At 41.4% G+C, this 16,382-nt stretch overlaps 1 protein-coding gene across 1 annotated transcript in view; it reads right to left on the reverse strand.

Annotated features, from left to right (window-relative positions):
- LOC139915138 (protein unc-13 homolog B-like) overlaps positions 1-16,382 on the reverse strand; it is a 188,117-nt gene that overhangs the window by 95,709 nt on the left and 76,026 nt on the right. The window contains exons 9-10 of the mRNA XM_078285327.1: positions 13,304-13,591; positions 12,995-13,082 (exon numbers count right to left, since the gene is read on the reverse strand). Of these exons, the coding sequence (XP_078141453.1) occupies positions 12,995-13,082; positions 13,304-13,591 (376 nt within the window). The remainder of the gene's footprint in view (positions 1-12,994; positions 13,083-13,303; positions 13,592-16,382) is intronic.

The raw sequence follows: 16,382 nt of genomic DNA on the forward strand, positions 1-16,382 counted from the left end.
ATTGCCTCTCGCTTTCTCTTTTTCAGATTTCGTATGGCACAATAACTAGATAAGGATGTTTGTGCTTGCTTAATTGGCAGTGGATGTATGGGCTGTAGGATGGTAAGTGGGGGTTTTCGCCAGCTCATCTCTCCCCGCTCTCTCTTTCTGACAAAAATGAGTTTCTCAGCCATGTTATGACTCACTCCAAACTCCATAACGATGATGATCTCTCTCTCCCTCTCCAGGGTATCTGCGGGTCCTTAAAAAGTCTGAGAAAGTCTTAAGGCCTTAGGTTTAGATAATTAAATTTAACAAGTAAGAAAATGTCTTAAAGCTGCACTACGCAAAATTTTTATGTAAGAATCCATCTGTTTTATCAGTGTAAATCACAAAGTGGGGCTGCAATAGAGAAGAGCGATCCATCCTTACTAATTGAGACGCCTTAGATTCACCCAGTTTGCCAAAATTAAATTCTGGTGTCAGGTATGAACACGGGTGGTAAATCTTCTCTGCACAGAGGAAGTGATTTATCAAAACTTAAAGGAAAAATCCACCCTAAAACACTTTGACACTGTTAGCTATCGGCAATGTATCTTGCATTTCTGGGTCCACTTTGTTGTTTGGTAGTGTATATTTGTTATTCTCATGGATAACTGGCCAAACCAAGACAATGTCACATCACATCAAGATATTTCCAGCAGCTGCAATGGAGTTTGATATCAGAAAATGTTTCAGCGATCTAAAACATCAGCGGTAATCGTCAGGTTTTGGTGTCAGTCCCCCCAGAATCAAAGAGCGAGGGCTTCTTTCTAGAGCCGCCATTTTGCACCAAGAGACGTTCAACAATCATACAGGGAGAAATCCATCGTAGAAGATGAGAGAGACCAACTTCTCCATTGACAGATATTGATATTTAGTCGAGGAAAAGTTGGAAAGTAAGGCAAACAAAATACGGCAAATGAAACAAAAGTTTCACCAAAAGATGTGAATGGTGTTGGTGAATGTAAATGTTTTGTTTTTGTTTCTTTAATCAATATAATTGTGTTGTATAAGTCGCTAAACTGATGTTCTTTTTCTTATTCTGCCCATTTATAGTTTCAGAACTTTCATTAGCTTTGTTCACTTGGAAATGTTTTTTGCCAGCTGTTTGTGTCTTTGTTTAGTTTGTTAAATGGGTCTCAAATTAAACTCCAGCTAGCATTAAAAAGGTCTTAAACGTCTTAAAATTGCCTTTTTGAAACTTGCAGATGCTCTGCTCTCTTTCTTCTCTCAAATTCCTCTTCTCCCTTTCTGAATCTCCGAGGAGAATCCACTGCAGAGTTTAAGGAACAGTGCACAGAAAATGTAACAGTAATTTCACAGTGTACTCCATTTCAAAATTCAAGGAACTCTCCATAAAATGTACTGCCAGTATATTTGTGTGTGATTTTACAAAACTTTTTCACTGTTCTGTCTTTTATCCTCTCCTAAATCTGTCCCTTTTCTTCTCAACGCTCGTCTTTCTTGTGCAACTTCTCATTTAGACCCTTGTGCTCTTGTTGGCTGGGCGGCGTCTCTCTCTCTGTCCACGTCCAATTATCTCTGCATGTCTTCTCCGTCTCTAATGAGTTATCCTTCTGCTCCACCCTCTCCCCTCAACCCTCCTATTTCTTTATATTTGCGCTGCTTTCCCTACCTTTGCCTTGATCTCACTCCATTTCACATCTGTCTTTGTTCTTCCTCCATCTCTGCACTAGCTTTTGCATGCGGTGTGTAAACATCACATGCGAACAAACAAGCCCCGCTTCTCCAACCTCTACATTACCGCCGCCTCCAGTGACAAGGTTGGTGGATATATGTGTGTGTGTGTGTGTGTGTTATTGCGTGGTGAAGCTTCATGTAGCAGGTTCTGATCTCTATATTTGAAACTGTTAATACCGGGACTAACAATCCCCCCCAGGAGATGTGGACCCTTCCAACACACAGCAGCTGCTCATCTTCTCCTGCTCTTCATGTTCTCCCTCTCCTCTCCCTTTCTACTCCTCCTCTTGTCATTTGCCCCCCCCCCCCCCCCCCCCCCCACCCCCCCACCCCCACCCCCAAACCGCTCCGGCTGTCCCGCCTTTCTTTTCCTCTGATGTCTGTTTGATGTTCGCCTGGTCCGCACAGCAACCTCATCTCTTCTTTGGCGTTTCTGACATTTAGACAAGTCTATCCAAGGACAAGAAAGAAGTTGTATACAATCTACAAAACCCAGCCTGAGTCGTAGTCGAACACAGCAGGTGCATTCGGTATCTGAAGTGTCTGAGTGAATGTTGTAGACTATTCCATGGGGCTACAGGTGGTGTCTACCATCTAACACATGATGAGCGCTCTGCACTGCGCTCACCGCTAAGTAGGGCACAGGAAAGCCTGTCGAAGCATCATCACAGACGGTGGCAGGAAGGCATGGGATGTAAAAGCATGAGGTGACACTACACTGCAAAAACTGACAAACATGTTCAGTTATTTTATCTTGTATCCAGACTTATCAAGCTTATTTTTACTTACTGCACTGGCAGATCATTTTTTTTAAATTTGACTTTTTTTTTTTTTTCAGGAGAATGTAACTTGTTTCAGGACATTTACTTTGTAAAAGTGAAACTGTCTTGGAGAAAGTTTCGAGATTTTTTTCATTGTTTTATGATGATTTCTTGAAAGAAGTCTTTTTGGCATGTAGCCTATCAAGTGCAATTTATTGAAACCAGCAAGATTATCTGCCAGTGCAGTTTAAATCGTCTCTTCAAAACAGTGTTTTATACCCGTAGAAATTTGCAAAATGTGACATTATCTGTGTGACCTTTAACCAAACCAGCACAATCCCTTAACACCTATTAATGTTACCTGTTCCTTTACCTATCAGTTCTCACTGGACAGCATCATATCTCATGAATTTGATTAATGCTCACACAAAGCTGTCACACACTGCAAGGCTGCAATAAGTATAAAGACAACAGAGTGTTGTAGAGAGCTGAGAGTTCATTTTCAATACTTTTAAACACTAAGCGCAGACAGTGGAAATTTTGAGTGCAAAGATTTTGCCGGGGATCATGAGTACTGACCTTAAAAAGTAAAAGGGCTTTGAGGAACCTTAGGGAGTCTTCAGATTGAAATGCATGGCGGATCCCTAGAGCAGTGGTTCTCAACCTGGGGGTCAGGATCCCCCAAGGGGGTCGTGAGATAATTTTGAGGGTTTACTAGTGAGATGATTTATGGGATAGGATAAAATTAAAAATATATTATTTCAGATTTTTCTCTAATTTCTGCTTTTTTTTTCTTGTGAATACTGAATGGTTTTCAGCCTGATAATGAATCAGATGAAACAAACCGAAAAAGGAAAATCCACTTCACTTTAAGGATTCACAAGCCCAAAAAGTTGAGAACCTCTGCCTTAGAGGATTCCTTGAAGAGCCTCTTCATCAAGGATTCATGATGGTATTTCCACAAAATGTCTTCCAGGAAACCTTTAAGGATATTGTGTTCTAGTGAGGAACTCTATGGTGCTCATTGGCCCCCTTTGGATCTTGGAAGAACCCCCAATGAACCCCTAGTTTTTATTTTGTATATTATTTTATTGTAGATCCTCTCTGTTCGTCACCACCACACTGCTCACATGGAGAGTCTTTGTGTCTGTGTGGTCACATGCATGACAGTTTTGGCCAAAGACAAGAGGTGACATTGAGTTGCACACAATAAATACACAAAAAGTGCCACTTGATGCATTTATCCTGCATCTATCCTGCATTAGTTCTGCAGACTGCAACTGTTTCGTGAATATAATACAGTTGAGCGATTTTACTGCAAAACTCTGGTGTCTCTCTAATGACTAATTATCATCGTTCCTTGTCTCTTAAAATGCAAGCAAAACTTTTTCCCAACACTTCCTCTTGAGGACGGAGCAAAAGTACAGAAGTAGTTCAGTAAGCATGCACTAAAACGTGGGACACACACACACACACACACACACACACACACACACACACACACCAATGAATAATCCTGGGTTGTTGCCTCTCTCATTATTGCACCCAGAGAATGAAAGCTCAGACAAAGATTTTTCCAAGGTTTCAATCAGCAGGACCTAATGGAGAGATAAAAGCTGTGGTTTGCTCTCAGAGAGGTCGGATGACATCACAGCAATCACAGACAGGCATTAGCACTGCAAGCAAATGATTTTTCAGTTTCAGATGCCTCGTCTTTCTGCACACATTGGATGATGTAGCTAATATATAGTTATTTATCTTTAGTTCCTCTATATTAACAAGCACACAATTAGCTACGAAAAAAACCTTTAATGGCCATTTTCTCAAAATGACATATACTTCTACCTAACACACTTTCTTTCCAACTTAACTTGCTTGTAGATAAAGTTGGCATACTGCTTCTTAACAAAAACAGCTGCCGTTTTTTTTTGTCATACCTTTGACATTTCTATTTCATGGGGTATTTTACATGGAAAAGAGCAGATTTTCGCCATATTCAGTGTTTTGTAAATACTGTAAATTCATTAAAAAAAAAAAAATACAAACCTCTATTCAGTAAATCATCAGAATGAAACAGGAAAATGCACTCTGACTTTATCCACTGGGGGATAAAAGCGTTCTAACTGATTTTTTAAATCAAATATTAACTAATTGAATATGTCAATAACAAAATAAATAAATAAATGTCATAATACAAAAAGTGTTTGTATTTGTGTCCATATTAAAATTTCATTCTGAAAGGATAAAAGCAATTTTCTTTCCCTATTCACCTGTGGCGCCTCGCTTTAAAAGAAGCATTAAAGCATGGAAGGAGAAACTCAGCTCCAACAGAACAGACAAAAAGTGTTTGTCACTGTTTACATTAAAAAAAAAACCTTTGTAAAAACACAGAGACAGACAGCATTGTGTTAACGTTCGCTGATTTCACAAGCAGTGTACCCACACATCAAGCCGCGATAACAAGTGTCGGTGGACTCTTTTGCCTCCCTCCATCTCTTTCTTCCACCCCTCCTCCTTTCCCCGCTCTTCTTCTTCCCCTCTGCAGTGGTAATGCTCATGTTAATGCCTCCATCTCCACAGAGGAGGGTTTTTTTTTTTTTTTGTGCCGTGAGGGGGGAGAAGAGACATCGCACTCTTTTCCGGGTCATGTATAATATCCCTTGGTTCACTCCTCTATCTCCGCTCGCACTTAAATTGCTCCAGTTCTGTCACACACGTCTAAAACTAGAACTTTTTTTAGCCAAATGTGTTTTTTTTTTTTTTAAGGGAATGAAGCTGCAGGTCACGGGTTCAAGCAGCCGCGGGGCAAATCAAACGGACTGAAGTTCTCATTTATCCCTTATGCTGTATACTTTCTCAACTGTAACAGATAAACTTTCCACCCCATGTCTCCACTTCCCTGGTCATTCAATCTTCTGCTTTTTCCAGTGTCTCATTTTAATGTGGCTTGAATGCTTCTGCCTATTTTGTTTATTGTGAGTGTGTGCTGTGTTTTATGCCTTGCTGCAAACCAATGAGGGGACAATAAAGCCTTCAACTCGCAGGACCAAAGAGGATTTAGGCTCAAGTGTTAGGAAAGTCGTGTCATTTTGTCGTTCTTTCTGTCACTATTGATTTGATAAAAGATGCACAGAGTAGGCACAGCATAGATTTATATACATTAAAAAACGAATCATTCTTTAAAAATACATATACACCAAGAAATTGCTGTGGACCCTCCTTACAAATAATGTTAGTATTAAAATCTACACGTCAGAGTTATTTTTTCATGTTCAAGAGAACCACGCCATATCAATAAAGGCATTTTTAATCCAAAAGAAAGATTGCCTTGGTCTTTTTGCTTTTTTGGACTATTAAAATCGAATTGTATGTAGCTGATGAAAGCACCAAAACACAAAAAACTAATTCAACCCTCTGATCACAAGCTGTAGGTGGTGCTTGAGCTATTTTTCCTAAAATCAATTGGCATGGCTTGAGGTGAAGAGCCGCTCCGCTGGATAAACTCCCTAACCGCAGACTCCTGCTCTGTCTCATGTGCTTGTTCCAGGCTAACGATAACAGCGATCTTTGTCTGAGTGTAGGTAAAAACGGCTTTGTATTCATCCTTCTGTGACACTCCACTATAATTGCTTTGCAACTTGATTAGGTTCAACTCAAACTCAACATTGCAAATCTGAATTTTCTAATTAGAGTGTTTAGCGGAGAGGCTCTTCATTTCCACACCAGCCAAACTTACTAATCAGCTTTGGATTCGAACAGCTGTCAGCTGAAATTGGACTGGAAATCTCATCTGAAATTTTTTTTAAACCTCATTTTTTGCAACAAAAACTCTTCTGTTTTTCTTTCTGTTGTTTTTGTGTCTCAGCACAGAATGTCAGAATGGGAGTTTGAAGCACTGGGTCATGTCAAATAATAAGCAAAGGAGCCAAATTACAAGTTTGTGGTTTTCTGTATTTGTCACTTGGTGAAAGACTTTATGTTCGTTTATCATTTGTCTTCTGGGATTCATTTTCCCGAGAAATGCAATGCTGTTTAGCAGTCAAGCCCCAGATGTCGGACCTCCCCACCAGCGTTGAATGCAACATAATAGTTATGGCTAAAAAAAATCGATAATCATCTAATGGCGGAAATCCTAGATCGTCACCAAAATCTAATCAACTAATCCTTGTGCTATCTGTCCACCTAATTTCATCCAAATCCATTTGTAACTTTTCGAGATATCTCACTAACGAACAGAGAAGGCTGAAAACAACCTCCTTCCAACAGCAGAGGTAAAAAATAAAAAAATAGAGCACTAAAGTAACACAATTATCAGAGGCAGTTATCAAAATTAGAGGAAACATATAGGCACATTCTGCACTATGAATCAATGTGGTTTGTAAAAATGTTAACACAGAGCTAACAAAACCTTAACAGAGCATGCCCATGCTGTGCAGGGATGGAAAGTGCGTAAGCAGCCACAATATGTACTATGTAAGTGGAAGCACACATGCACATACACACACCACCAGCTGCAGTAATGCCAATGCCCTAATCAAAATGAATACAAGCTTGTGTTTCCATAGAAATGTGACATCGTTGCCATGGCACAATGCTTGTTGAGACAAAAAGACTATTTTCGTCCTCAGGAGGAAGACTGCTGACCTCTAGTAAAGCTGGAATATGCTTCTTGCACATTGCGATATGAATAAAAATACAGACAGAATCTTCAGTTTCTAATGTAATTTGAAAGCAAATGATATTGATATTATCACCAATTATAAAGCTACCTATCACACATTAAAAGAAGGCAAACTCAGGATTCTTAAGATTCTCATATTAAGGAATTGGTGTCATAAGTGCAACATCTTTGGCTCTGAAGCAGCAGAGTGAAGTCGGCCCTGGATCATGTTTAAGGTGAAACACTCCCACTGCACTGTATTTGATATAGCAATTAATTTAATATAGGGAGGAGTTGTAGTCCTACCTGACACTGCATGCATGCAAAAGTAATGCTGCACTGTTGCTCCATATCTAAGAGGAACTGTTTGGAAAAAAAACAAGTTTTGCTCTCTTTGCAGACAGGAAATGGTCAGTGTGATTTGATCAAGATCTGAAGAAGACAGCGTTTTGGTCTCTGTTTAAACTCCAAGGAAGGTTCTGCTAATTAGTTGGTTAAGAGACACATTTTACATTGTAGGTATTTAGCTAACGCTGTTATCCAGAGTGATTTACAGTGAGTGCGACAGTAGAATAAGCTTCAATTCGTAGATCACCAACATTATAAGCAGTAAATAGTAAGGAGTGCAAAGGCCAGAGCCATATTGCTAGGGAAATAAATAACAAGACCTTAGGAGAGAGATAGAAGGATTTTTACACTAGAGTTCTGTGTAACAATACATTAATTTGGATCTACTGTTTGACATTCAAGAAGGTCTGCAGTAGTAATGCAGGATAGATCCAGGCTAAATGCATAAATGGGCACTTCAGCAAAGGCCACTAGTATAAATACTGAGAAACCACATTCAAGGCCTCAGAAACAAAGAAAGAAACATATTTTTCAATTACGGAGAGGTTTTAGCAGCATATTTCAAATATCTTAACAGAAGCAAAAAAATCATACTGAGAGGATTATTTAGCGTAAAAATTAGAGGAATGTCCAGAATTAAAAAGAGAGCATTGTCCACTTGCTGTTTGCTGCTCCCAAAAGTATTATTATATCAAATAAACTGGTGATAACATGTTTCCATCAAACATGCTCTGTGTCAGATGGCACATTCTGGGAGCAGCAAAACAGTGAGCAGACATTTCATCCACTATTATGCAATTTAATCTAATGTAATAGCCCATGACTTTTTATCAAATTCCCCACAGAGATCAAATCCTTTCTTGCTGAGTTTTGAGCGCGACTACCAGAGGGCAATATGATCATTTTCTTTTTCATTGCTTTAGGTACATGCAAACATTATTCTGTCAGATTTCTTTAGGACAGTGCTAAATGGAGAAGTTGGCTGAAGAGAACACAAGCCAACAAGAAAACGAAGCATCAATACTTTTGTATTTTCTCTGCAGCTTAGATAGAGGTCAGCAAAGGTCAAGCTAGTGTATGGTTTTTTTTCATCACCATTTTGTCTCTGTGGAAAGGAGACTGCTCTACCAACTTTTCAAAATCGTTGGCATTTCCCCTGCAGGTCTGCATGAGCTGTCTGATTTCTTTCTTCTGCCGCTGGGTGATGGCTCGTTTCTTCAGGGCCAGCGATTTCTCCCGCTTGGTTTTCAAATTGTTCTCATGCAGTTCGTGCGCGCGAATGGTCTCTTTGCAGACCACAGCCGTAAACATATTGAAGATTATGAAGTGGCCTGTAATGATAAAGACTATGGTGCATGGAGGCGTATGGTGAAGCGACATTCCCAAATAAAACCAAGGGACCCAACAGTTTGATGGATGCAGCCTAAAGCCTCCGCTAACAGCCAGCCGGCCTTGTAGCTGTCAGCAACAGAGGTAGAAGGCCACTACGCCAAAACCACCCTTCCTGGGGGCTTGTTACCGACTGCTCTGGTCTCTGGTCTTCCATGACAGCTGCAAACAACTTCAAGCTACTCCTTTGTGTTGACATGCGAATGGCGCGGCCGCTTCCTGCCTGCCGATTGGCTGAAATGGACATCGATTGAATCTGTGCTCGCTTGCTTATCCTTCAATCCCCGGATGTTCGTCTCCGAAGTTTGAAACTGAATTTGGAGAACTAAATTTGAAATGTGTATGGAATGTGTATGGTGTTGAATTTTTAAGTTGAAAACATACAATTTCAAATTATGAAATACAAATTCAATGTAATCAAATTCAATTTCAAAACGTTAAATACAATTTCAAGTTATTAAGTAAGAATTTAGATGTATAAAATTCTAATTCAGTTCCTGCTGGCACTATTCTCAGCCCATAGAGCATCTACGCACTGACTATCACAGGATGTACGCCAGTGACACACACACACACACACACACACACTAAAGCTACAAAATACACTCCTGAGAGCACAGCCTAATGAGCATCAAACAGGTGAGTGCTTGTGTAATTGGTCGAGAATAAGGTGAGTGATCTGCAATATTGTTCTCCTTGGGTCTTGGAGAAGATCAAAGGAGCCATGTATAAAAGTGATCTATAATTGATAAGTCTAAGGCAGCTGAGACTGAATAACTAATTATTCCCTCAGATCTGTGCTGAAGTGGCCAACTGAGGAGTGGGAGAAGAGGTGTCTTCACCTGTATGGGGGCGGTGACATGTTCTTTCAAGTCTCTTCTGTTGGTGCAGACCTGCCCAGCCCAGCAGCAACAATCTGCATTACTGATCATTGTTCCATCCACAGATATACTGCATGCAAGAAAATCAATGCTGCCACTGCTGTTTGCTCCTAAAGCACAACCTGAACCTACTTCCACTACCACTTCTGCATTCTCATTGCAATTCTACTGAAGCCAACAGCCTGTAGTCAAGCAGTACATTCACAAGTAATGTAATTCCCAAGTCAATGTATCTGTAGGTAATGTATAAAGACGAAAGTGAATCCTGCATCACCTGGTCCAACATGCTGACGGACCAATAAAAGACAGTGAATTATCATACTGTCCCATTTTCAAACATGAAGCGAAGCCTACGAAGCTAGTTCAGGCAGACAACACAAGTCGTGCTGCAGACATGTGATACACACACTATTCATTGCAACTCTTATCACGCTCTCAATAAGGCGGTCTATTTAAGCTACCTGCACCTCCCCCTACGCTTTTGGTCCCCTGCTTCCAACCCAGCCAAGCAGATAACTCAAGAGCCCTCTCTTCATTCTCCATACTGTTGTTTCTGTTTCCTTGACCCAACACCTTTCCACTGAAGATGTGTGATTTTGTCTCTTAGCAGAGCAGCCACTCGTCTGGCATACCCTGATATCCACACCTCTTGAGAAGGGTGGCTGGAAAAGAGGGATGGAGCAACAAGCAGCCAGAGAGTTGTACATGTGAGTAATAAATAATGTAAAAAATGATCAATCCCCTTAAGGAAATTATTTTTTCGCTTGCCCCGGCCTCCACAGGGAGGTCAGAGGTCAGGGTCAGGTACAGAGCAGCAGCCCTGGAGCTGGTAGGGGTTCAGTGTCTTGCTCAGGGACACTTCAGCAGGGCGGATGCTTGCCAACACAGGACCTTGAACCCACTTGTCCCCCTACTCACGACTTGACGCAGCTGCCCTACTGAGTGAGGTCGGCTGCGTTAGCGTTCATCAGTCCATGTTTCCAAGTCAGCAATCTCACTACCTTAGGCCACTCCTGAAAATTTAATTCCTCTCAGTACTTCATTCCTTTCTATTTACTCCCCGAGCAACAAATGAGATCATTAAAAGCCCATCTCAACAGATTCTAATTTAAAATAAAACTGGACATGAGAGTGGGTTTTCAAGGGTGAAAACGTAGGCTGTGGGCTCGGGGAAGACGAGGAGACAAGGGCTTGGGCTCCAAGGTAATCAGAGATAAATAGATAGGGCCAATCACAGCAAGAGGACCCAGAAGGAGGGGCAGCAATGGGGGTATCTCTTGGTGTTCATCAGAACAGGGTGTAATCAAAGCCTGGCTGATTGTGGTGTTGGTGTGCTCTTTGTGTGTGTGTGTGTGTGTATGTGGTGTGTGTGAATATGTGTGTATGTGAGGGTATGTCCTTGGACTGCAATTTCTTTCTGGTCTCGGACACAAGCTTTCTGAGAACAGCACATGCTGGACTGACGACCACTTTTCAGATTTTGCAAATTCCATGCTGTAAATGTGTGATGAAATGAATAAAGTCCATTGTGTCCTTTGAATTCAGATAAAATAAATGAATCGTCAAATGAAGATATGTTTTTAAACAGGATGTCAGATATTGTGATACAAGAATCAAATAAGAAGTTAGCTGAGAAACTCATACAACATTTACATTTATATATTCAGGCATTTAGATAATGCTCTTATCCAGAGTGATTTATAATGGATGAGTTCACTGTCTGTCACTGGCTGTAGATGGTCACACAATGTTGCAGCAATCAAACCTTTGACATTTTGGTTACAGGACAGTCTCTCTAGTCCAGGCCACTATACAAAACCAAGCACTGTACCATCTCAGATTCATAATTACTGTCTCCTCCATTAAACATTGAAGATCTAACTACTAACCCTAACCCTAACCCTGTGAAACAATTATATTCACATTGCAGATGACTCGACATTTCTCTGCAGTGTCAAATCTAGACTTAGGGCATGTCTGATGAGCCAAAATGCTTGAGGTTTTCCCACTCAAAGACATAACCGACTGATCAACACTCTTCATCCCTCATTTTGTCAATCTTTGAGTATGCATATCACATTCTCTCTCTCTATCTCACACAGACAGACACACACACACACACACACACACACACACACACACACACACACACACACACACTCACCTCTGTTATTTCCCTTACTTAATATTCATGCATTTGTTTCACTGTCATTTTTCTGATTGCTTGTCATCTTGTTTTTTTTTCTTTATCTTGGGCTGAAATATTTTTATAAGCCCCTTGAAGTTTTTGTCTCATCTGCACAGTTTGGATTTCTTTTTCTTCTCTCTTTCATCCAGTGTTTTTACCATTTGTGCACATAGACTAAACTTAACTAGAAAGTAAACTACTACAAAGCACATGAGGGGATTTGGACTTGCCTCACAACTGAGACAGCTAGAAAGTAATGGCTATGTCTGAGGCAAGGTGGGTGAAGGGAGCAAAGTCTGTCACTTTAACCTGTTTCATGAGGAGACACATGAGGAATTAGGATTAAGCTCATGTAATGAGATATTCAAAAGTACATAATGAGGAGAACAAAATTATCAGACAGACCAGCCACATATAACTGTAACATTTGCAGTACTTACAAAGACCAACTGCAAAAGTCAACTGCAAACTACCCCCAGGTGGCTGTTACCACAATCCGAGGAATTGTGACCATATTTTAGAACTAAAAAACAGTATCTGTTGCACTTAGCAGTGCCACAGCCCCATCTGGATGAACCCATGCTGAAAAGGGGATTCCCAGATCAAAGTGGAATCCTTGCTGACCAGAAAATTGGTGCAAATCACTGTGGCATGATTGGAAACTCAGCCAACCCATAGGGGAAAAGAAGGAGGGTGAAGGAGTCAAAGTATCATTGCACATGAGAGAGACAGAGAGAGACAGAGAGAGAGAGAGAGAGAGAGATGTACTGTATATGTTTATGTATATATGTATATGTGAGTGTGTATATGTAAATGTATATGATTTGACTTGAATTTTATTTCTGTCTCATGCACTCAAGGTGCCGAGCGTCCATGGGCTTACAAAACACGAGTCAAGACAATTGTATGCAATACAGTATGGTAACAGGTTATATATAGGTTGTATTTATGTGTGTATGTGCATGTCTGTGTATGTGTGTGCTTTTGTGAGTGAATGTGGAGGGGGTAGGGGGTGGGGTGGGTCAGAAAGAGTGATTCCTCCTACCTCAAGGAGCTGTACTCTGACTTTGTTGTACGCCTTTAGCCAGCGCACTTTGGATGGAGAGCAGGGTGGAGGGCCATCTTCAAAGAAACTGAAAAAGATAAAGCGAGATCAATAGGTTGGCTAGAACAAGTGGTGAAAGGATGAATGAAGGAAACGGGGATGAAGCAAAATCCAAAACACATTTGAATCTGAACGCTTAGCACATCACATAAGGAACAGCTGCACTGTCTGAATACAATCAGTTCAATTCTTAAACTGACCTTTCTAGACTCAAATATAAGAACCTAGATGTCCACATTTAGAACATACCTGATTTTATTCGCAGGCTTGTTATCACACTTGTCCAAGGTTGGTTGGGGCAGGATGACCGAAGAGTCCTTCAAATCTTTATTGGAACCAGGCTCTGGTAGTGGGTGCAGCTCCTTCTCAGCCTCCTCTTCTTCCTCCTCCCAGGCAGGCTGGTGGCCATGGAGAGGGGGGCGAGGACCACTGGTGTGGCAGGTCTCTGGGTCACGGCGCTCCTCAGGCTCGGAGCTGAGCTGGGAGCTGGCCTGGCTGAGGTTGCCTGACGAACCAAAGCGGCTGCTGTCTGCTGGACTGTAGGAGAATGGGATTGTTACTTAGGATGTGGGGGTGATTTGGGAAAGTAACGTGTAACTGTATAACTACTGTAAAATTGAAGGGTTTTATTCCAAAATGAAATGTGTCTATTTTAGAAATAGAAATTACTAACTAAAATTCATCAGTGGATTATTCAAAAAATTGATGATTCAGTCATCAAAAAATTACTATTTTGTAAGCAAAGGTCTAAAGATGATTCGATGTGCTTCACATTCATGTCAGTAAGAGTAGGTGTCATTTTTTTTTTAATGGTGTATATCTGATTTTGGAATGAAACTCTTCAATTGTTGCTTAGGCAACAACTAAACTAAACTAAGGGTAACTGAAGCTTAGTTTCCATCAGTACCAAGGAAAACAAACAGAGGAAAAAACAAGGAAAAATAACAGGAACGCATCAGGGAAGTTAAGCTGAATGAAGCTGAATGCAAGATTTCTCTACCATGCAACAACCATGTCAAGAGAGGGTTGTCAAGAACACTGAGTGACCCTCGGCTTTCCCAAGGAAGTGAGGTGATATTGCAAGTGTAAGGTGGTAGCTGCATGTTGGTAATGGTAAGTGTCATTACACTTTTCCACAGCTTTGAGAATTCCATGTCAGAATTTCTCTCAGATAAAGCACAGAATGAGGGAATTGGGTCTGGGTCTTCAACCATGGAGCCAATGACATTTACAGCCATCTACTATTGTATGGTACAATGGTCAGTACACATTCTTACTCATGGAATGAGTATCCTTCATTAGAAGGTTAACAGCTTGATGGTGCTAAAGCAGTGAGGGATATATAGTCTCTGATCCATTTTGGCTGACGAATAACTGGAGGGACAGGAGACTGCTGTGTGGTTCCTGGTTATGCGGATGGGTGAGACCGCTAACGAGGAAAGTGGCTCTGTCCTTTAACAGGCATGATTTACTTTGCCTTGGGTGTAGGCCAAATTACTTCTCACTGTTCGTTTTATTCCTGTGTCCAGCCTGCCACCATGGTGTGCGCTGTCGCGCCAACATAAATCTCTCTCTGTTCGATTCATATAAACAAATTGGCTGAGGCTGGGAGAATGATTCAGAGAGCCATTGGGGAAGAGGAAAGGAGGGGCCATATACACCCCTCACAAGTGAAAAGCTAATAAATAAAGACCATCAGCTTCTTTATGCATTGCACTTCCATCACTGTCATGGAGGCCATTACTGAGTTGCTGTAAGTACAAAATAGCTAGCCCATACATTTACACAGAATAGTGAGCACTTTTCAAGCAGCTAAGTTTGATCAATTAATTTCTTATGGCTGTGATGATGGCACTTCCAATGTCAGATTTGTATTAAATGGCTTATATCTATTAATATGAGGTGGACAAACATTTTGAACAAGAAATTCCTGTGGTTGTACTAAATCTAAAATTCTCTACACAACATAATGCTGGATTTCAAGTTAAACTGTTGGGCATGGAAAAGGAATGAAAAGCAGACTAGCAATGTCACATGTAGACAAAAAACAAAGAGACAACACTGAATGGAGCGTAGGATCAGGACAGGGCTATAGATCTCTATCTACATTGGCATGATAAGTGACAAGAAATTGCCATTTATCATGTAAATTGTACTAGCCTTTTTGTAGCTTCCTTCTTCAATAAGTCCTTTGGTTGCTCTGTGCCTAAATCTGCAGAGGGGGTGTAAGGCGAGGTGACTTCACTCTTATCAACCTCAGGTGGGATGATCTGTAACTGGGGTTTATTTAAATCCTCTGCCAGTGAAACTGAATCAGAGGGGAACCCAGAATGTGCAAACGTGTCACAGCTTCCTGTTTTGGAATTTTCTGATGGCCCTTCTGTATCACTTGCGTCAGCACTCCCAGTTTCTCCAGAACCTGGAGAGAGTTTCTCGGCCTCTGGTTCACAAATCTCATCTGTGGGTTTTGGACTTTGAGGCTGAGGTTGGGTGGTGACTATTGGAGGAGGGGATTCGGGTTTAGGAGAGTCAGAGCTCCCAAACATAGAGCCAAGTTTCATCCCAAACATAGATGCAGTAGATGATGGTTCTTCCTTTCCAGCTGGTTTTTCGTCCTGGAATATACCAGCTGAGAGGCTCTTAAAACCAGAAAAGAGACCACCATCTGCCTGTGGTGGCTGTGTTGTCTTGGCACCAGTGGCTGTGGATGGATTGGATGAGAAAAGGGATCCGAGAGACGATGTGCCTTCAGCTCCTGACATAAAGCCGAACTTAGGAGAAGCCAAACCTGGAATATCAAACATGCCTTTGGATTCGGGAGCAGCGGGTGGTCCAGCTTTGTCAGTCCCTGTAGAATCTGGCTCCTCTAAGAGCACAACAGGCTCCTTGTGCCCTGCTTCTCCCTCAGGAAAAGCAGCTTTCTCGATGGGTTCGGTCAAAGAACACTCTTCTGCCTCTGTTTTGTCTGGTCGTTCTGCCTCCTCCACTGTGCCTTTTTCAGGCACCTCAGAATCCTCTATGCTTCTGACATGTCCTTCTAGGGATAAAGGTGCCTTCTCAGTGTCTGTCTTTTCAGTACCCTCAAAGAATGTTTCCTTTGCAGGAGGCTCTTTGCTATCTTCTTGCCCAGTCTCTGTACCAGGCTGTTGAGGTTCCTCCAGTTTAGTTGTCTCTGGCCCCTTGAATATGCCAAATAGGTCACTGGTCAGGGACTCTGTAGGAAGGCTACTTGGAAGGCCAAAAAACGAGCTTTTCTGCTGTTGCTGTGGCTGACCAGTAGGACGAGGAGAGGGTGATGATCCAAAGAATGAACCAGGTGAGCTTGAGA

This window comes from Centroberyx gerrardi, chromosome 8 (assembly GCF_048128805.1).
Source record: "Centroberyx gerrardi isolate f3 chromosome 8, fCenGer3.hap1.cur.20231027, whole genome shotgun sequence".
Classification (NCBI taxonomy): Eukaryota; Metazoa; Chordata; class Actinopteri; order Beryciformes; family Berycidae; genus Centroberyx; species Centroberyx gerrardi.